The sequence below is a fragment of the Procambarus clarkii genome, chromosome 78 (assembly GCF_040958095.1).
Source record: "Procambarus clarkii isolate CNS0578487 chromosome 78, FALCON_Pclarkii_2.0, whole genome shotgun sequence".
NCBI lineage: Eukaryota > Metazoa > Arthropoda > Malacostraca > Decapoda > Cambaridae > Procambarus > Procambarus clarkii.
Window position 1 is genome coordinate 12,452,903 of NC_091227.1, and position 23,351 is coordinate 12,476,253.

At 39.6% G+C, this 23,351-nt stretch overlaps 1 protein-coding gene across 1 annotated transcript in view; it reads left to right on the forward strand.

The window, feature by feature from the left end:
• LOC138357483 (ryanodine receptor-like) overlaps positions 1-23,351 on the forward strand; it is a 253,397-nt gene that overhangs the window by 199,138 nt on the left and 30,908 nt on the right. The window contains exons 14-15 of the mRNA XM_069314340.1: positions 9,526-9,705; positions 16,104-16,288. Of these exons, the coding sequence (XP_069170441.1) occupies positions 9,526-9,705; positions 16,104-16,288 (365 nt within the window). The remainder of the gene's footprint in view (positions 1-9,525; positions 9,706-16,103; positions 16,289-23,351) is intronic.

Consider the following 23,351-nt stretch of genomic DNA (forward strand, 5'->3'; position numbering starts at 1 on the left):
CCAGAGTCATCAAAAGTTATTCTTCGAAACATAAAATTTGCTCTGTAAGATATCTTCGTTCATCAAACTTATTCTCCGAGATATCTAAAGTTATTCTCAGAACAATCAAAAGTTATTATAAGACAACAAAAGTTATTCTCAGAGCTACCCAAAGCTATTCTCAGAGTCACCTTCGTTCGTCAGAGAAACTTTCAAAACATCTTTGTTCAACAAACTTGTTTTCAAAGTCATCAAAAGTTAATCTAAGACATCTGCTTTCATCAAAGTTATTTTCAGAGACATCTAAAGTTATTATGTAAGACATAAAAGTTATTCTCAGAGACATCAAATGTTATTCTCGAAGTCATCAAAGATATTTTCAGAGTCATCTAAAGTTAATTTCTATGTTATAAAGTTATTCTCAGAGACATCTAAAGTTAATCTTGGTCATCAAAGTTGTTCTCTAAACATCAATGTTGTTCTCCAAGACATCAAAGATGTTCTCAAAATCATAAAAGTTATTCCCAGAGCTATCAAAGTTATTCTCAAAGTCATCAAAGTTATTCAAAGAGCTAACAAAAGTTATTCTCTAAGTAACCTTTCGTTCATCAGAGAAGCTTTCTAAGACATCTTCGTTCATCAATGTTGATCTCTAAGTCACCTTTGTTCATCAAAGAAACTATCCTTCTTCCATCAAGTTATACTTTAAGACAACATTGTTGTTCTCTAAGACATCTTCAGGCATAAAATTTCTCCCCAAATGTAACTAGTTCAGCTTTTCATATCAAACTTACACTTCTGTTAAATATATTTTATTAGACATTTTACCTTTTAAACTGTTCTCTGAACTACACTGTTCAAACCTACGTAACCTATCCTCTCCACCCAATGTTACTTAGTTAACGTAACGTTCCTAAACCTAACTTTACCTATCCTATCCTAACATAACTTACCTTACCTTACCTACCTTTCCTAACTTAACCTGCTTAACCTATCTTACCTAACTTTACCTATATTACCTTACCATACCTTACCTATCCTACCTGACTTTACCTATCTTACCTAACTTAACCTGCATAACCTAACTTTACCTATGTTACCTTACCTACCTTACTTATCTTACCTATCTTACCTAACTTTACCTATCTTACCTAACTTAACTTCCATAACCTAACTTTACCTATGTTACCTTACCTTAACTTACCTATCTTACCTATCCTAACGTAACCTAACTTGCTTTACCTAACTTAATCTTACATTCCCAAACTGATGTATCCTAACTTATCTAGTCCAACCAGACATGCTCTAACTTACATAAGTATTCCTTCTTGTCTTTTGTGTTTCGTCAATCATTGTCTCATATTCATTTACTCATTTCATTAGTTAATTTCTCAAATGGTCACTTATGCATTTCAAGTGCTATTTGTTAGAGATTGGATATTTAAGCATTTCAAAGAATTTTTGTTATATATGGGCATTTACTCATTTCAAGGGATAATTTCTCAAATGGTCACTTATGCATTTCAAGTGCTATTTGTTAGAGATTGGATATTTAAGCATTTCAAAGAATTTTTGTTATATATGGGCATTTACTCATTTCAAGGGATAATTTCTCAAATGGACGTTTTTGCATTTCAAGTGTTATTTGTTTAAGATTGGGTGTTTAACCATTTCAAAGGTTTTTCATATATATGGGAACTTACTCGTTTCAAGGGCCAATTTCTCAAATGGTCATTTTTGCAGATCAAGGGTTATTTGTTAAAGTTCATCATGTTGCTCATAAGTTGTATTTATTATGTTTGTTATCATATGTTCATATTCCCCAACCCCTTAACCTAACCTCTTGTAATCTTAGTGTATTTGGTAGGTTCTATCATATGTTCTTATTCCCCAACCCCTTAACCTAACTTTTCAGATGTAGTTTGTTGAATATATTATCCTTTTCCTAACCTTTCAGATGTAGTTTGTTGAATATATTATCCTTTTCCTAACCTTTCAGATGTAGTTTTGTTTCTCCTTTTTATATATTTTTACCCAAACCCACCATCCCACTTAACCTTCTTTCCTTCTTTACTTTGTTTTCACATATAAGTTCATTCTTTATCTTAGTAATAATAAAATTACAATAGTAAAGAATCAGATCTACTAAGACTTGAAATTGAGAAACAAGAGCTCAAGGGAGTGAGAGCATGAAAGAAGAGCAAGGAGTAAGAGAGAGGGGGAGGAAGAAAATGGGACCAAAGAAGAGAGAATGAGAGAGAGTGTGGGCATGGGAGCACTAAGACTTGAATTGAGAAACAAGAGAGCATTTGAGCAAATGAGGGAGAGAGAGGGGGAGGAAGAGAGAGAATAAGGGAGAGAGATAGAAAAGGAGGGTTAGAAGGAGTAGGAGAATCAAAGTAAAGAAGGAAAGATGGTTTGGGTAAAAATATATAAAAAGGAGAAACAAAACTACATCTGAAAGGTTAGGAAAAGGATAATATATTCAACAAACTACATCTGAAAGGTTAGGAAAAGGATAATATATTCAACAAACTACATCTGAAAAGTTAGGTTAAGGGGTTGGGGAATAAGAACATATGATAGAACCTACCAAATACACTAAGATTACAAGAGGTTAGGTTAAGGGGTTGGGGAATATGAACATATGATAACAAACATAATAAATACAACTTATGAGCAACATGATGAACTTTAACAAATAACCCTTGATCTGCAAAAATGACCATTTGAGAAATTGGCCCTTGAAACGAGTAAGTTCCCATATATATGAAAAACCTTTGAAATGGTTAAACACCCAATCTTAAACAAATAACACTTGAAATGCAAAAACGTCCATTTGAGAAATTATCCCTTGAAATGAGTAAATGCCCATATATAACAAAAATTCTTTGAAATGCTTAAATATCCAATCTCTAACAAATAGCACTTGAAATGCATAAGTGACCATTTGAGAAATTATCCCTTGAAATGAGTAAATGCCCATATATAACAAAAATTCTTTGAAATGCTTAAATATCCAATCTCTAACAAATAGCACTTGAAATGCATAAGTGACCATTTGAGAAATTAACTAATGAAATGAGTAAATGAATATGAGACAATGATTGACGAAACACAAAAGACAAGAAGGAATACTTATGTAAGTTAGAGCATGTCTGGTTGGACTAGATAAGTTAGGATACATCAGTTTGGGAATGTAAGATTAAGTTAGGTAAAGCAAGTTAGGTTACGTTAGGATAGGTAAGATAGGTAAGTTAAGGTAAGGTAACATAGGTAAAGTTAGGTTATGGAAGTTAAGTTAGGTAAGATAGGTAAAGTTAGGTAAGATAGGTAAGATAAGTAAGGTAGGTAAGGTAACATAGGTAAAGTTAGGTTATGCAGGTTAAGTTAGGTAAGATAGGTAAAGTCAGGTAGGATAGGTAAGGTATGGTAAGGTAATATAGGTAAAGTTAGGTAAGATAGGTTAAGCAGGTTAAGTTAGGAAAGGTAGGTAAGGTAAGGTAAGTTATGTTAGGATAGGATAGGTAAAGTTAGGTTTAGGAACGTTACGTTAACTAAGTAACATTGGGTGGAGAGGATAGGTTACGTAGGTTTGAACAGTGTAGTTCAGAGAACAGTTTAAAAGGTAAAATGTCTAATAAAATATATTTAACAGAAGTGTAAGTTTGATATGAAAAGCTGAACTAGTTACATTTGGGGAGAAATTTTATGCCTGAAGATGTCTTAGAGAACAACAATGTTGTCTTAAAGTATAACTTGATGGAAGAAGGATAGTTTCTTTGATGAACAAAGGTGACTTAGAGATCAACATTGATGAACGAAGATGTCTTAGAAAGCTTCTCTGATGAACGAAAGGTTACTTAGAGAATAACTTTTGTTAGCTCTTTGAATAACTTTGATGACTTTGAGAATAACTTTGATAGCTCTGGGAATAACTTTTATGATTTTGAGAACATCTTTGATGTCTTGGAGAACAACATTGATGTTTAGAGAACAACTTTGATGACCAAGATTAACTTTAGATGTCTCTGAGAATAACTTTATAACATAGAAATTAACTTTAGATGACTCTGAAAATATCTTTGATGACTTCGAGAATAACATTTGATGTCTCTGAGAATAACTTTTATGTCTTACATAATAACTTTAGATGTCTCTGAAAATAACTTTGATGAAAGCAGATGTCTTAGATTAACTTTTGATGACTTTGAAAACAAGTTTGTTGAACAAAGATGTTTTGAAAGTTTCTCTGACGAACGAAGGTGACTCTGAGAATAGCTTTGGGTAGCTCTGAGAATAACTTTTGTTGTCTTATAATAACTTTTGATTGTTCTGAGAATAACTTTAGATATCTCGGAGAATAAGTTTGATGAACGAAGATATCTTACAGAGCAAATTTTATGTTTCGAAGAATAACTTTTGATGACTCTGGGAATGACTTTGTTGTCTTAGAGAATAACTTTGAGGGCTTAGAGAATGTCTTTGATGAATGGAAGAGAGTTAGAGAATAACATAACATGACTGAGAATAACTTTTGATAACTCTTAGAATAACTTTGATGTCTTAGAGAATAACTTTAGATGACTTTGAGAATGTCTTTGGATAACTCTGAGATTAACTTTGATGTCTTTGAAACAACATTGATGAATTGGAGAATGTCTTTGAGAACATGAGTAGTATTTTGTTAGCTCAGAGAATAACTTTTGTTGACATAGAGAATAACTTTTATGTCTTAGAGAAGAACATTGATGGCTTAGAGAGAATATCTTTGATGAAAGATGATGTCTTGGATTAACTTTGACGTCTCTTGGATTAACTTTGATGACTGAGAGTGAGTTAGAGATTACCTTTGTTAACTCTGAGAATAACTTTGATGAACAAAGATGTTTTGGAAAGTTTCTCTGAAGAACGAAGGAGACTCTGAGAATAACTTTTGTTAGCTCTTTGAATAACTTTGATGACTTTGAGAAAGACTTCTGAGAACATGGGTAGTATTTGAATGCGTCTTTGATGTAATGAAAAGTAACTTTGATGACTCGAAGATATCTTGCAGATCAACTTTGATGACAGAGATTAACTTTTGTTGTTTTAGAGATCAACTTTGATAACTCTAAGATTAACTTTAGATGTCTCTGAGACAAACTTTTATAACATAGAAATTAACTTTAATGACCAAAAGTGAGTTAGAGAATACCTTTTGATGACTCCGAGAATAATTTTGATAGCTCTGAGAATGACTTTTGTTGTCTTGGAATAACTTTTGATTGTGCTGAGAATAACTTTGAGGGCTTAGAGAATGTCTTTGATGAATGGAAGAGTCCCATTGAAGTCTTAAAGGATGTCTTTGATGTCTCGAAGAGAGTCTTTGACTATATTTCTTACTTAACGACATATAATTTTAGTTAGGAACAATGACGAATATGACTATTTTAGCGAAGTGAAAGGTTACTTTAGTTAAGAACAGTGTTGGAAAGAGGCTACACATGACTATTTTAAATGAGAGAAGTGATATTTCAGTTAAGAAATGACAAGGAAACATGATGAAGCAACTATTTTTTAGTTGACTGATGAATACTTTAGTTAAGGAAAAAGACAAAACATGACGAGGGAGACTATTTTTGTGCTCCCCAAAGTATAATGTCAGTTAAGAACAGCGATGAAAGATATCTTTGGTTATTTTTTCTTACTTGACAAAACATAATTTAGTTAAGCAAAAAGACAAAACATGATGAACATGGCTTTTTCTGTTGATTGATGGATAATTTTAGTTATGAAATGACAATGAAACATGAAGAACACGGTTATTTTCTGATGACTGGGGAATAAGTTTAGTTAAGAAATGATGAAAGTTATTATTTTTAGTTGATTGACGATGGATAAAAAGCTAGTTATGAACAGTTTTGGAAAGTTTCCTTTGACAATTTTTCTTGATGAAACATAGTGCCTGTTAAGAAAGTGCTGAAAAAAGTTTCCTTTGACAATTTTTAGCTAAGAGAAAGGTTGTTTTAGTTAAGAACAGTGTTGAACGAGGCTATTTCTGACTATTTTTAGTTGACTGGATAATAAGTTTAGTTATGAACAGTGTTGGAAAGATTCCTTTGACAATTTTTTGGTTGATTGGATAATAAGTTTAGTTGAGAAATGACGAAAGTGACTATGTTTTAGTTGATTGGCGAAAGATTTTTAGTTAAGAAGTTACAAGAAAGGTTTGTCTTTGTAAATTTGGAACTGAATAAAGTGTAGATTTGTTTAAGAACATGGCTGGTAGAACTATTAAGTTGACTACGAGAATTACTTTGACATAGTTTTTGCAAATAAAAACTGGGTGACTAAAATTGTTGAGGAAACTGTAATGCAGTATAATATTATTTGACAAAGAAACTAGTTAGTGAATGGAAGAAACAAATTGGTTAAAAGAAACAAAGAACATAAAAAATTGAGGTTAGCATGAATATTGAGTATAAAAGTTGTAAAGAGAACATGTGATGAACATGAAAACATAGAAAATATGACTAGAATTTGTAGAGAACATAATGAGACTAAGAGAAAGATTACATAAAAAATAGAGATACTTGTGAAAATATGAACTGAATGGGACTGTGAACATTTGAAGAACATGGAGTGAACACGGATGAGAATACGAAGAACACAGTGAATATAGAGAAAATATGCAAATACAGTACGATTATTGAAGGTTTGGATAAGTTGGGGATGAGAAGGTAAGGGAGGGAAAGGGTAAGAGTTAAGCTGGAGACGGACTTGATTGAAAATATTTATGTCTGATGATCTAAGGCTGAGGGAATGGAGCTTGGTTAATGCCCTGATTAATTTTACTACGTTAGAAAATAAGGTGATCTTAAATCTCATGTGATATAGTTGGAAATAAAGAACTTGCACAAATGAACTATGCTGGGGCACAAGAGTTGAAACTTGACAACTGAACTGGTTTTTATTTACTATGTCTGAAAATGTAGTTGGGTGATTGGACTGAGAGTAATGAATTTACAAAAGTGAGCTTGGACAGAGGACATGAGCTAGAGTTTTATACTTGTTTACTTCATATTTACTATGTCTGAAATACAGAGGGTAAAAATTTCAGGGGAATTGGACTGATACTAACGAAGATACGAGAGAGAACTAAAGCGGTGACGAGAGCTGGAGCTTAGTAACTGACTTGATCTTATTTACTAACTTTGAAGTATGTCTGCTTTTAATTTTAGGGAAATTGATGGGTTATTTACAAAGATACGAAAGAGAATTAAGGCGGGGACGAGAGCTGGAGCTCGATAACTGACTTGATTTTATTTACGGTGTCTGAAATACAGAGGGTAACAATTTAAGGGAAATTGATGGTTTATTTACAAAGACTCGAGGGTGGAAGAGGGTGGGGGGCGAGAGCTGGAGCTCAGTAACTGACTTGATCTTATTTACTAACTTTGAAGTATGTCTGCTTTTAATTTTAGGGAAATTGATGGGTTATTTACAAAGATACGAAAGAGAATTAAGGCGGGGACGAGAGCTGGAGCTTGGTAACTGTTTTGATCTTATTTACGGTGTCTGAAATACAGAGGGTAAAAATCTCAGGGAATTTGGACTGTTACTAATGATTTTGTACAAATGAACTAAGCTGGGGACAAGAGCTAGAGTTTGATAATTGTTTGCATTTACTAAACTATGTCTGAAATACAGAGGGTAAAAATTTCAGGGAAATTGGACTGTTACTAACGAAGATACGAGAGAGAGCTAAGGCGGAGGACAAGAGCTGGAGCTTGGTAACTAATTACTGTATTGAACTACATTTGAAATATGATTATTTTTAAATTTTAGAGGGATTGGAATGATAGTATTCTTTATACGACAGGGGACTAAGGTGGGGAACGTGAGCTAGAACTTGCTTACTAACATGATTTATTTGTGTAAAACTGACTTGCTTAATGAAAAGGAGCAAACATACTGACTTGCTTAATGAAAAGGAGCAAACATACGATGTTGGAAAATAGTTGAACTGAATGAAAGGAGAGAGAGAGAGAGGAGGGACGGTCCAGATATTATGAAGATAAGATAAGATTAAGAGCCGACTGGCTGGCTGGGCGCAAAGTAAATAAAGGTGACGTGAGAGATTGCGAGGTAAGGGGGGAGGGAGGGGGGTGTGATGTACGAAACCCTGAAAACCATGACTTACACAGGTGATTTTCTAAATTTATATGAATAACTAAGGCTTACATAGACGATTTTGTAAGTTGAAAACATGTAAAATATGTCCGTAGAGTTCTCCTGGAAGCCCTAAAGTGCTACACACGTTATTTGAATTTCTCCCATAAGGCCTTAACAAACTTCTATGTCTCGGAAATTATTTTTCTTATAATAACTTTAACAAACTCGTATGACATTATTTTTCATTATAAGAATTCCCTAATTCCAAATCTGTGACTGAAAAAAAAAATTACCTGAAAACCCCGACACGCTACACACGAATTTCCAGAAAAACAAAAAAGGAGCCTGTGAGTCGTACAACTCAAAGGGGTCCACTCGCCAAAAAAAAAAGGAGCCTGTGAGTCGTACAACTCACAGGGGTCCTCCGCCCCCCCAAAAAAAAAGGAGCCTGTGAGTCTTACTCCCTACTACTCCCGTCCACTCAGCACCATCACCCACCCGTCCACCCAGCACCATCACCACCCGTCCACCCAGCACCAACACCCACCCGTCCACCCAGCACCATCACCCACCCGTCCACCCAGCACCATCACCCACCCGTCCACCCAGCACCATCACCCACCCGTTCACCCAGCACCATCACCCACCCGTCCACCCAGCACCATCACCCACCCGTCCACCCAGCACCATCACCCACCCGTCCACTCAGCACCATCACCCACCCGTCCACCCAGCACCATCACCACCCGTCCACCCAGCACCAACACCCACCCGTCCACCCAGCACCATCACCCACCCGTCCACCCAGCACCATCACCCACCCGTCCACCCAGCACCATCACCCACCCGTCCACCCAGCACCATCACCCACCCGTCCACCCAGCACCATCACCACCCGTCCACCCAGCACCATCACCCACCCGTCCACCCAGCACCATCACCCACCCGTCCACCCAGCACCATCACCCACCCGTCCACCCAGCACCATCACCCACCCGTCCACCCAGCACCATCACCCACCCGTCCACCCAGCACCATCACCCACCCGTCCACCCAGCACCATCACCCACCCGTCCACCCAGCACCATCACCCACCCGTCCACCCAGCACCATCAAAGACATAAAAATAATCTCATTCACTTCATTACTTTCTTTTTGAGTGAACTTTTATATATTTACCACATGTGTATTTTAGTAATATTATATTATTATTATATTATATTTTTGAATCATTAGATGATCAGGTTATGTTTTTATGTTTAATATTTGATAATATTGTTTGCAATGTCATTTGTCTGTATGATAAGAAGAGCTTCACCCTAGACAAGGGATAACTTCACCGAGGGAATAAATAACAGAATCTGCAGTGTAATTATTGTTGTCGTTCAGAACACAACGAGAGGCAGGTGTCGCTACGAGCCCTGAGGAACCGCCAGGACCTGTTCCAAGAAGAAGGCATTCTCAACCTGATCCTGGACGCCATCGACAAGATCACCATCATCACCCAGCAGGGCTACCTGGTGGCTCTCGCCGGGGAGGAGGCCGGCCTCGACTGGGATATTATATCAGGTGCGGCCAGCATGATGGCTCTTGCTCTTACGACGGCTGCTTTCTCACTTAAAGACAAGTAACATGTATTTTAAAGTCATTTTGATCCTTACAAATTGTGTGTTATCTAACAAATGACTAGTGTCCCTATAGTCAGGTTACTTATGGCACAGCCTGGTCTGTGACCGTCATGATGAGTTTCAACCAGCAATTTGACCCATGACAACAGACATCTTATGTGTCCTTGCTTATATGCTCCTGTTATTATCTTCCTCAACGCTACAAGGAGCAGCTAGTGCCTGTTTAGCTGCCATAAGTGCCAACTTAAGTCTACTTAGCTCATACATACATACATTACAAGTTTTCCATATCTCTCGTTCATTGGAGAGACTTCAGCGAAGTAAAAATAAGTAATATATGAAAAAAGGATGGTTATTTACATTGTCGCACCTTCATTTACTATATTTTTCACAATGCAATATATACAGCATTATACAGCATTCATTAACAGCACCAATCTACAGCTTTATAAGGCCAGGTGTATAGTGATCCTCGTGAACCATACAAATGCATTTAACCTTCCAATCTTCTTCTCTCTAGCCTTTCCATTACCATATCTTGTATGTTATCCCACACTCTTTCCGCTCTCTCGTGCACTCACTTCTCCCTCACACATTTACTCACTGCTTCCTCACGCACTCATTCCCTGTCCACCCAACTTATTCCCAGATTTTAACTTCATGTCAAACCATCATATTACTTGAAAATACTTTCTTCCCCCGTCTGCAATAATCCATTCCTGCAACGTGACTAACCCATCTCGGTAATATTCGGGCCCATTTTGGATTATTTATACGTCTCCACACTTAATTTCTTACTCCATTCTCCTAAGTTCTCATTCAACACCTGTTTCGTAGATTATGAGTTGTTTCTACCCTAGATTATGAGTTGTTTCTACCCTAGATTATGAGTTGTTTCTACCCTAGATTATGAGTTGTTTCTACCCTAGATTATGAGTTGTTTCTACCCTAGATTATGAGTTGTTTCTACCCTAGATTATGAGTTGTTTCTACCGTAGATTATGAGTTGTTTCTACCCTAGATTATGAGTTGTTTCTACCCTAGATTATGAGTTGTTTCTACCCTAGATTATGAGTTGTTTCTACCGTAAAGCTTGAATTTACGTATTCATAACCAGTTCAGGATATAGACATGGTGTGGCCCTAAGCTATTTAAAGCTTGGAGGCTCCTTGTTAAAAATCTGCAGAAGAGGGTTTCACAAAGTGCTAAATATATATACAAAATCTTTGCTTTTGTGAGGCCCTACCCTGTTGCTTGGTAGACTAATGTATAAATATGGCACCGATGGTACCACACAATGTTTCACAAACACTACTACTTTATGTACACCTCGGGCTGCATCCATTCAACGTTTAGTTCTCCTAACCAAGGCCTTCACTGCCTCTCACTCTTCTTCGCTAGCTGACTCTGCTCTCGTTCTTAATTACACACATTCGTCTTTTATCACTCATATATCCCGGGTATTAAGACGGTGACCACTAACAGCATTTCACTGTTGATGTCACACATTATTTTGTGCCACATTAAGAATTTCCTTGTCTCTCCACCTCCATAACTTGAATCCCTATTTTATTTGAACAGTCTGTTAACACAATACAATTTTAAACTAATTTACAAATCTTCCTTTTACTTTCTTCTAAAATCTATCCCATCTGTTCACATAAAATTTGTCATGCTCTAATTACTGGTATTAAGTCTTTACACGATGTTTACACTCGTGTCTGGCATTGTGACCTTGACCTCCCTCGTGACTACACCCATGTGTGTACGGAACAACCAGGGCAGATATCACACAACTCTCATGTACACCTACCTTAATATTAGTCAGTCATTCATTCATTCATAACACCAATAATTCTTACACATGCTCTGCTTCCTACATAGGAACATTCCACAGCACTTCGGTAGCATTCTGCCAACTCTCTACACACCAATTACTCTCCAAACTCCTTCTCTGGTAACTTTATCATATGCTTTCTCCATGTCCAAAAATGCAATGTACACCTTACAGCGTGTCTAACATTCCCTCTCTCTGAAGGGTGTCTTGATGCCGACGTGTGATCCACCCCCCCTTCTTCCACCACCACAATATCCACTTTGTTCATCACTGATCAATTTGTCACTAATTTCTATTACACTTGCGGCCAGTGTCCTTACATACACATTGCCCACTTAACTCAGCAAATTAACGCCTCTCTCTCATTCTCTCAGTCGCTGTATTCTGCTATATTTGCACAGTTAAAAAATCAGTGCAAAAAAATAGTTCCCTGGCATATTGCTTTTATTTCTTGCCTTCTGCCGAATTTCCCACATGCACTCTATTGCTTTCTTTACAGAACATTTAGTAATTCCTCCATATACATCATCAGCACCTGCAACTTTGTCACATTTCAGTTTATCATAAATATATTCACCTCTTACATTGATACATCAGAAAGCATAATATCTTTCTTCTCCCACCGTCAGATCCAATAATGTTCCTACTGGCTCCTCTTTCATAGCCTCCACCCGTTAGACATTCACAACATTCTCTCCGCCACTTTAAATCTTCTCTGAACCATTTCACATTCTCTAATGTTCATCATTAACATTCATTCTCAGTTACCCTCCTTTCCAAGTCTTCCTCTTATTTCTTTTAGTCTGAAAGAGCTTTCAGTACTTTTATGATGTTATTTCATTGTTTATCCCAATCTCCTCATTTATTTCTTGTTCTTGAGTATCTGAACTTTTCTAATTATATTTGCTCCCAATATACTTAAATTGTCTTCCCTTTCTCATTCACTTTGTATCCACAACGTCTATTGGATTTTCTTGTCATCAAGTGCTCATATCACCACCTCATCCTACCAAGGAATCCTTCTTATTCATTAACAATATTTGGAACTCCACACACTTCCTTGTCATTCTTAACCAATCATTTCTATTACTCCCTCTGACAGTGGCACTCACTTGTTCATAGTCTCTTTCTCCATGACCTCTCAACCCTTTCTTTCTTCCTCCTCATCTACACTTGTTTTTTCTCTCAATTTATCAACTTATATTTATTTACCTTTTGGATCTTAGTGAGGTAAGACTAGCCACTTACCTCACAAGGTAAGTGAATGGTAAGTTACCATTCATCACTTAATGTGGTCTTGTGCTGTCTGGAAGTGTGTCTTCGACACACTTCCTGACAGTCTTCTCACTGGCCCTGTGTCACACACATCACTGCTCCAGTGTCACACACATCACTGTCCCCCGTGTCACACACATCACTGCTCCCGTGTCACACACATCACTGCTCCCGTGTCACACACATCACTGTCCCCCGTGTCACACACATCACTGTCCCCCGTGTCACACACATCACTGTCCCCCGTGTCACACACATCACTGCTCCCGTGTCACACACATCACTGCTCCCGTGTCACACACATCACTGCTCCCGTGTCACACACATCACTGCTCCCGTGTCACACACATCACTGCTCCCGTGTCACACACATCACTGTCCCCCGTGTCACACACATCACTGTCCCCCGTGTCACACACATCACTGCTCCCGTGTCACACACATCACTGCTCCCGTGTCACACACATCACTGCTCCCGTGTCACACACATCACTGTCCCCCGTGTCACACACATCACTGCTCCCGTGTCACACACATCACTGCTCCCGTGTCACACACATCACTGCTCCCGTGTCACACACATCACTGTCCCCCGTGTCACACACATCACTGCTCCCGTGTCACACACATCACTGCTCCCGTGTCACACACATCACTGCTCCCGTGTCACACATCACTGCTCCCGTGTCACACACATCACTGCTCCCGTGTCACACACATCACTGCTCCCGTGTCACACACATCACTGCTCCCGTGTCACACACATCACTGCTCCCGTGTCACACACATCACTGTCCCCCGTGTCACACACATCACTGTCCCCCGTGTCACACACATCACTGCTCCCGTGTCACACACATCACTGCTCCCGTGTCACAAACATCACTGCTCCCATGTCACACACATCACTGTCCCCCGTGTCACACACATCACTGTCCCCCGTGTCACACACATCACTGGCCCTGTGTCACACACATCACTGTCCCCCGTGTCACACACATCACTGCTCCCGTGTCACACACATCACTGCTCCCGTGTCACACACATCACTGTCCCCCGTGTCACACACATCACTGCTCCCGTGTCACACACATCACTGCTCCCGTGTCACACACATCACTGCTCCCGTGTCACACACATCACTGTCCCCCGTGTCACACACATCACTGCTCCCGTGTCACACGCATCACTGTCCCCCGTGTCACACGCATCACTGTCCCCCGTGTCACACACATCACTGTCCCCCGTGTCACACACATCACTGCTCCCGTGTCATACACATCACTGCTCCCGTGTCACACACATTACTGCTCCCGTGTCACACACATCACTGCTCCCATGTCACACACATCACTGCTCCCGTGTCACACACATCACTGTCCCCCGTGTCACACACATCACTGTCCCCCGTGTCACACACATCACTGCTCCCGTGTCACACACATCACTGTCCCCCGTGTCACACACATCACTGTCCCCCGTGTCACACACATCACTGCTCCCGTGTCACACACATCACTGCTCCCGTGTCACACACATCACTGTCCCCCGTGTCACACACATCACTGCTCCCGTGTCACACACATCACTGCTCCCGTGTCACACACATCACTGCTCCCATGTCACACACATCACTGCTCCCATGTCACACACATCACTGTCCCCCGTGTCACACATCACTGCTCCCGTGTCACACACATCACTGCTCCCGTGTCACACACATCACTGATCCCGTGTCACACACATCACTGCTCCCGTGTCACACACATCACTGATCCCGTGTCACACACATCACTGCTCCCGTGTCACACACATCACTGCTCCCGTGTCACACACATCACTGCTCCCGTGTCACACACATCACTGTCCCCCGTGTCACACACATCACTGCTCCCGTGTCACACACATCACTGTCCCCCGTGTCACACACATCACTGCTCCCGTGTCACACACATCACTGCTCCCGTGTCACACACATCACTGATCCCGTGTCACACACATCACTGCTCCCATGTCACAAATATCACTTCTCCAATGTCACACACATCACTGCTCAGGTGTCACACACATCACTGCTCCCGTGTCACACATAGAGAGAAAGATCTGGGGGTTGATATCACACCGAACCTGTCCCCAGAGGCCCACATCAAAAGGATATCATCAGCGGCATATGCTAGACTGGCCAACATAAGAACTGCCTTTAGAAACTTGTGTAAGGAATCGTTCAGGACCCTGTATACCACTTATATCAGACCAATCCTGGAGTATGCAGCTCCAGCCTGGAGTCCATACCTAGTTAAACACAAGACAAAGTTAGAGAAGATTCAGCGTTATACCACCAGACTCGTCCCGGAACTGAGAGGTATGAGCTACGAGGAAAGGCTAAAGGAGCTGAACCTCACGTCCCTGGAAAACAGAAGAGTAAGGGGAGACATGATAACCACCTACAAAATTCTCAGGGGAATTGACAGGGTGGACAAAGACAAACTCTTCAGCACGGGTGGGACACTAACAAGGAGATACAGGTAGAAACCTAGTACCCAGATGAGCCACAGAGACGTTAGAAAGATTTTTTTCAGTGTCAGAGTAGTTAATAAATGGAATGCACTAGGAAGTGATGTGGTTGAGGCTGACTCCATACACAGTTTCAAATGTAGATATGATAGAGCCCAATAGGCTCAGGAACCTGTACATTAGTTGATTGACAGTTGAGAGGCGGGACCAAAGAGCCAAAGCTCAACCCCCGCAAGCACAATTAGGTGAGTACACACATCACTGCTCCTGAGACTTATGCCAAGCTAAATCTATAAATTAACTCAATAAAGCTCTTCTTATAGTGTTCACTTGTGTCGTACCATGGTAAATAATAACGTCAATAACTCGCACAGCGTTTGGACAAATCTTAAAAGTTTACAAATAATTTGAGGTATACATAAGTACACAAAACTACTGACTGAGGTATATTTTAAGAATCTGCAGTGATTTGGAAGATAACAACATGTAAAGTTTAAACAAAGTAAACAAAAGCAGTACACATGATATACTTAACACAGCGGTCAATACTGATGTTCAAATTTAGGAAATGAAGCCATTTCGTTGTTTGTTTACGTACCTAATCCCGTCTAGGTGGTTAACTAGTCTTTACCTAAGTATTATTGGGAGTACTTTGGTGCAGGTCAGGTTTATAACTGTGTGGCTGATGTGTAACTTGTGTTATTTTATGACAGGATACCTCTACCAGCTGCTGGCTGCCGTCATCAAGGGGAACCACACCAACTGCTCACAGTTCGCCAACAGCCACCGCCTCAACTGGCTCTTTTCTCGTCTGGGGTCAGCCGGCGAGGGAACCGGCATGCTCGATGTGCTCCACTGTGTCTTGATAGACTCCCCCGAGGCTCTCAACGTTATGAAGGTGCACCTCACACACACACACACACAGATACAGACTGACAGGATAACACACGCGCGCGCGCGCGCACACACACACACACACACACACACACACACACACACACACAGATACAGACTGACAGGATAACACACGCGCGCGCGCGCGCACACACACACACACACACACACACACACACACACACACACACACACACACACACACACACACACACACACACACACACTTCAAAAATTCAAAAGGTGACACCCCTAGGGTCAACACTTGCAGCAGAGGAGCTCCAGCATATTTCAACAATCCTAAGTATTGTAGTACAGGTTGATGGTAGTGAGTGGTGTCCCAGAGAACATAAAGGTATAGTGCTCTTGAAAAATAGGTGAGATAACAGGAAAGTGCTAAGAGAAGTGAAAAATCGGATGAGAAAAAGTTGCCCTAGTGTTTACAGTGCAGAGAAGAACATTCAAGATGGCCACTGGCAAGGGGAAAAATAAAACAGAGCTTGATTTTGAGGGATTCAATGAAGAAAGCATTGATATTAGCAGTCTACATAACAAGTTGGTAAATTTAGATACTATAGTGAACTCTCATGTAGAAATAATTAGTAAATTGAAAGAAAGTAATGACCATTTGAATAGCAAAGTTTTATGTCTTGAGGGTTTAGTGAAAGACTTGCGCAAGGATAAGAATCAATTGGAAACAAATTGCAAAGCCATGGAAGAAGAAAATAAACTCTTAAAAATAGCTTTGGAAGAAGTTAAAGTAAATTTAAACATAAATGACTACAATAGGTTAGGCAAGGAAATTCAACAGGAGAAACAGCTTTTGTCAGCACAGATGGAGGAAGTTACACAGGGAATAGAACAGTGCAAGAAAGATATACAACTCACTTATGCACAAGTGGCCAAGGAGAAGGAAAAAATAGAAGAAGCAGTAAAGGAAGTCAAACACTGCAGCAACCAAGATAAAACAAACATTAGGCTGGAAGTGAGAAAAGAATTGGCATCTAACCCGAAGTTGGTGCAAAACACAGTTGATCGGAGTAAGTCCCTGATCATTTTTGGCTGCAAAGAAAAGGCGATAATATCTAGGTCAGAAAGAGCTGTAGAAGAAGCTAAAGTAGTAGATAAAATTGTTGGCCTCGTGGAAGGTCTTACAACCATAGAGAATGTGTGCGACTACAGGAGCATAGGCAGGTACGTAAAAGGGAAAGATCGACCTTTGAGGATCACCCTAAACGGTGCCAAACAGATGGAAGAAGTACTAAGGAATGCTAGAAAATTGCAAAGTGATGAGGATGGGAAAGGGTGGTCGTTAAGACGAGATCTTTCAAAAGAAGATAGAGAGAAGCTGAAACTGAACCTCGCCGAGGCAAAACATTTAAATGAGAGCAGGAATGAAGAAGAAATCAATTCTTTTTTTCTACAAAGTGATAGGGGTAGGCAGAACAGTAAAGTGGTACATGAAGGCAAACCAACAAAATCAATAGAGAGAGGGGGAGTGAAGAATAAGGAGAGGGGGAACAAGTTCCTGAAGATTGCATACACCAACATAGATGGAGTGAGATCGAAGATGCTGGAGTTAAGTGATGTAATACAGCTGCAGACACCAGACATTGTTGCCCTCATGGAGACAAAACTTGAAGATGTAATTTTAAATGAGGTCATATTCCCATGGGGCTACTCAATTTGGAGACGGGACAGAACAATTAGGAAAGGCGGTGGCGTTGCTGTGCTGGTAAAAGAACACCTAAAGGTGAACGAAATAATGACTGCCAATCCACAAGAAGTTGACATAATAGCACTAGAGATCTGCCATGAGGATGATAAACTAATGATAATAAATGCATATAGTCCACCGCCAAGCAGCACATGGCCAAAGGAGGAGCTAGATAGTAAACGTGAAGGTCTTATAACAATAATGAGAGAGATTATAGCGAGAGTGGATAACGATAGATCACGATCATAGTTGGTGACTTCAACTTGAAATCCATAGACTGGGAAGCATATGAAGCTAAAACAGAAGATTTTTGGACCTGTAAATTTGTAGACCTCATCCTGGAAACATTCTTGTATCAACATGTTAAACAAGCTACGAGGATGAGGGAAGGTGACGTTCCCTCCATGCTAGATTTGATATTTACCAGGAAGGAGGAAGAGATATTTGACATTCAGTACCTTCCTCCCTTGGGTAAAAGTGACCATGTCTTTTTGGGAATAAAGTATGCAATGCGTTATAAGCTGGAAGAAAATAAGGAGGTTGAAGCAGTTGAAAAACCAGACTTCAGGAGAGGACATTATGGTGACCTTAGACATTTTTTTAGTGAGTATAATTGGACAGACTTGATGCTAGGCAAGGAAGTGAATGAGATGTATGTCAAGTTTTGTGAAATATATGATAAAGGCACAAAAAAATTTATACCAAAACAGAGATGCAGAACTAGGAAACAGGATTGGTTCAATAGAAATTGCGAGAGGGCTAGAGACCAAAAGACACAAAAATGGAATCAATACAGGAAGAGGCCGAACCCCCAAACATACCAGCGATACAAAGATGCGAGAAACAACTACACGGCAGTGAGGAGAGAGGCAGAAAGAAATTTTGAAAAAGGGATTGCAGACAAATGTAAAACAGAACCAGGTCTATTCTATAAATTCATAAACAACAAATTGCAAGTAAAGGATAATATTCAAAGGTTGAAAATGGGAAATAGATTCACGGAAGATGAAAAGGAAATGTGTGAAACATTAAACGAAAAGTTCCAAAGTGTGTTTGTACAAAATGAAATCTTTAGGGAACCAGATACAATAAGAATTCCAGAGAACAACATAGAGCACATAGAGGTGACTAGAGACGAAGTGGAAAAAATGCTGAAGGAGCTCGGTAAGAACAAAGCAGCTGGCCCAGATGGCGTTTCACCATGGGTTCTGAGAGAATGTGCATCTGAGCTCAGCATTCCACTTCACCTGATCTTTCAGGCATCCCTGTGTACAGGAATCGTAGCAGACGTGTGGAAACAGGCTAACATAGTTCCAATCTACAAAAGTGGCAGCAGGGAAGACCCCCTCAATTATAGACCTGTATCATTGACGAGTATAATAGTGAAAGTATTGGAAAAACTAATCAAAACTAAATGGGTAGAACACCTAAAGAGAAATGATATAATATCAGACAGACAGTATAGTTTTCGATCTGGAAGATCCTGTGTATCGAATTTACTCAGTTTCTATGATCGAGCCACAGAGATATTACAGGAAAGAGATGGTTGGGTTGACTGCATCTATCTGGACCTAAAAAAGGCTTTCGACAGAGTTCCACATAAGAGGTTGTTCTGGAAACTGGAAAATATTGGAGGGGTGACAGGTAAGCTTCTATCATGGATGAAAAATTTTCTGACTGATAGAAAAATGAGGGCAGTAATCAGAGGCAATGTATCGAAATGGAGAAATGTCACAAGTGGAGTACCACAGGGTTCAGTTCTTGCACCAGTGATGTTTATTGTGTACATAAATGATCTACCATTTGGTATACAGAATTATATGAACATGTTTGCTGATGATGCTAAGATAATAGGAAGGATAAGAAATTTAGATGATTGTCATGCCCTTCAAGAAGACCTGGACAAAATAAGTAGATGGAGCACCACTTGGCAAATGAAATTTAATGTTAATAAATGTCATGTTATGGAATGTGGAATAGGAGAACATAGACCCCACACAACCTATATATTATGTGAGAAATCTTTAAAGAATTCTGATAAAGAAAGAGATCTAGGGGTGGTTCTAGATAGAAAACTATCACCTGAGGACCACATAAAGAATATTGTACAAGGAGCCTATGCTATGCTTTCTAACTTCAGAATTGCATTTAAATACATGGATGGCGATATACTAAAGAAATTGTTCATGACTTTTGTTAGGCCAAAGCTAGAATATGCAGCTGTTGTGTGGTGCCCATATCTTAAGAAGCACATCAACAAACTGGAAAAGGTGCAAAGACATGCTACTAAGTGGCTCCCAGAACTGAAGAGCAAGAACTACAAGGAGAGGTTAGACGCATTAAATATGCCAAAACTAGAAGACAGGAGAAAAAGAGGTGATATGATCACTACGTTCAAAATAGTAACAGGAATTGATAAAATCGACAGGGAAGATTTCCTGAGACCTGGCACTTCAAGAACAAGAGGTCATAGATTTAAACTAGCTAAACACAGATGCCGAAGAAATATAAGAAAATTCACTTTCGCAAATAGAGTGGTAGACGGTTAGAACAAGTTAAGTGAGAAGGTGGTGGAGGCCAAGACCGTCAGTAGTTTCAAAGCGTTATATGACAAAGAGTGCTGGGAAGACGGGACACCACGAGCGTAGCTCTCATCCTGTAACTACACTTAGGTAATTACACTTAGGTAATTACACACACACACACACACACAGACACACACACACACACACACACACACACACACACACACACACACACACACACACACACACACACACACACACACACACCATAGAAACGGATCTTAGGCAAGCAATTAGGAAAGAACTGATAACCAACAGTAAACTAGTACAAAACACTGCAGATAGAAGTAAGTCCATAATAATTTTTGGACGTTTAGAGAAGGAAATTTCATCTAAAGTGGACCGAGCAGCAGAAGAGATGAAAAGCATAGAAAAAATAGTAGGATTAGGAGAAGGCCTAAATTAAAAAGAGCATGTCAGTGATTTTAGGAGGATAGGTAAATATGAGAAAGACAAGAACCTCCCCTTAAGGGTGACATTTAATGGAGTGAAGTATATGACAGAAGTGCTTCGAAATACCAGAAAATTGCAATGTGACAAGGATGGCAAACTTTGGTCAGTAAGACAAGACCTCTCAAAGGAGGACAGAAGAGCTGAAAATGAACCTCATGAGGCAAAACGTCTAAATGGGAATAGAAATGAAGAAGAAAGGATTTTTTTTTTCTACAAAGTGTCAGGGACTGGAAAGCTTGTGAAGTGGTACATAAAGACAAAGCAACAAAATCATTAAAGGAAGAGGGGTGTAAAGAATAAAGGGAAGGGGAACATGTTCCTGAAAATAGTATATACCAACATAGATGGAGTGAGATCGAAAATATTGGAGTTGAAGGATATAATTCAGCTCAAAGTCCCAGATATTGTCACATTAACAGAGACGAAACTTGAAGAAAATATTTTAAATGACGTCGTATTCCCAAGGGGCTACTCAGTTTGGAGACGTGTCAGGAAAACTAGAAAGGGGGAAGGAGTGGCTGTGCTGGTGAAAGAACACCTGAAGGAAAGAGTTAATTTGAAAACCCTCGAGATATTGACATAATGGCATTGCAGGTCAAATCAAGATGATAAGCTGATAATTTTAAATGCCTACAGCCAACCAGCAAGCAACACATGGACAAAGGAAGATCTGGATGACAAACGAGAGGGCCTCATACTGGTCATGAAAGAGATTATGGTAAGAGCAGATAAAGATAAATCTCGATTGTTGGTACTGGGGGACTTTAAGGCAATAGACTGGGAGGCCTACGAGGCAAGAACAGAGGGCATGCAGATTTGTAAACCTCATCTTGGACACATTCTTGTATCAATACGTCAAGCAGGCCACAAGTATGAGAGAAGGGGGTGTTCCGTCAGTACTGGATCTAGTATTCACCAGGAAAGAAGAAGAGATATTTGACATCCAGTACCTTCCTCCCTTGGGAAAGAGTGATCACGTCCTCTTGGACATTTAATATGCTATGCGATATAATCTAGTAGAGAATGGGGACATTGAAACAGTTGTTAAACTCGATTTCAAGAGAGGACGCTATGGGGAACTTAGAAATTTTTTTATGGGTATAACTAGACAGACTTGTTGCTAGGCAAGGAAGTAAATGTGATGTATGCCTAATTTTGTGAAATATACGATGAAGACACACAAACATTCATACCAAAACAGAGATGCAGACCTAGGAAACAGGGTCGGTTCAACAGAAACTACGATAGGGCCAGAGATTAAAAGACACACGCATGGAATGATTATAGGAAGAGGCCAAACCAACAAACATACCAGCGATACAAAGATGCAAGAAACAACTACAAGTCGGTGAGGAGAGAGGCGGAGAGGAACTTTGAGAACTGTATAGCAGACTAATGTAAATCAGATCCAGGTCTTTTCTATAAATTCTTTAAAAGTAAGCTGCAGGTAAAGGATAATATTCAGAGGTTGAAAATGGGGGCCAGACACACAGAAAATGAAAATGAAATGCGTGAACATTAAACGGAAAGTTCCAAAGTGTGTTTGTATAAAATGAGATCTTCAGAGAACCAGACAATAAGAATTCCACAGAACAGCATAGAGCGCATAGAGGTGTCTAAGAGACAAAGTGAAATAAATGCTCTTGGAGCTAAGTAATAACCAAGCGGTTGGCACAGATGGAGTTTCACCATGTGTTCTGAGAGAATGTGCAGTTGAACTCAGCATTCCACTTCAGCTGATTTTTCAGACACCCCAGCATACAGGAGTCGTAGCAGATGTGTGGAAAAAGGCTAACATAGTTCCAATCTACAAAAGTGGAAGCATGGAAGACCCCCTCAATTATAGACCTGTATCATTGACAAGTGTAATAGTCAAAATATTGGAAAAAAATAATAAAAAGTAAATGGGTAGAACACCTGGAGAGAAATGATATAATATCAGACAGACAGTATGGTTTTCAATCTGGAAGATCCTGTGTATCGAATTTACTCAGTTTCTATGATCGAGCTACAGAGATTTTACAGGAAAGAGATGGTTGGGTTGACTGCATTTATTTGGACCTAAAAAAGGCTTTCGACAGAGTTCCACATAAGAGGTTGTTCTGGAAACTGGAAAATATTGGAGGGGTAACAGGTAAGCTGCATTTATCTGGATGAAAAATTTTCTGACTGATAGAAAAATGGGGGCGGTAATCAGAGGCAATGTATCGGACTGGAGAAATGTCACAAGTGGAGTACCACAGGGTTCAGTTCTTGCACCAGTGATGCTTATTGTCTACATAAATGATCTACCAGTTGGTATACAGAATTAT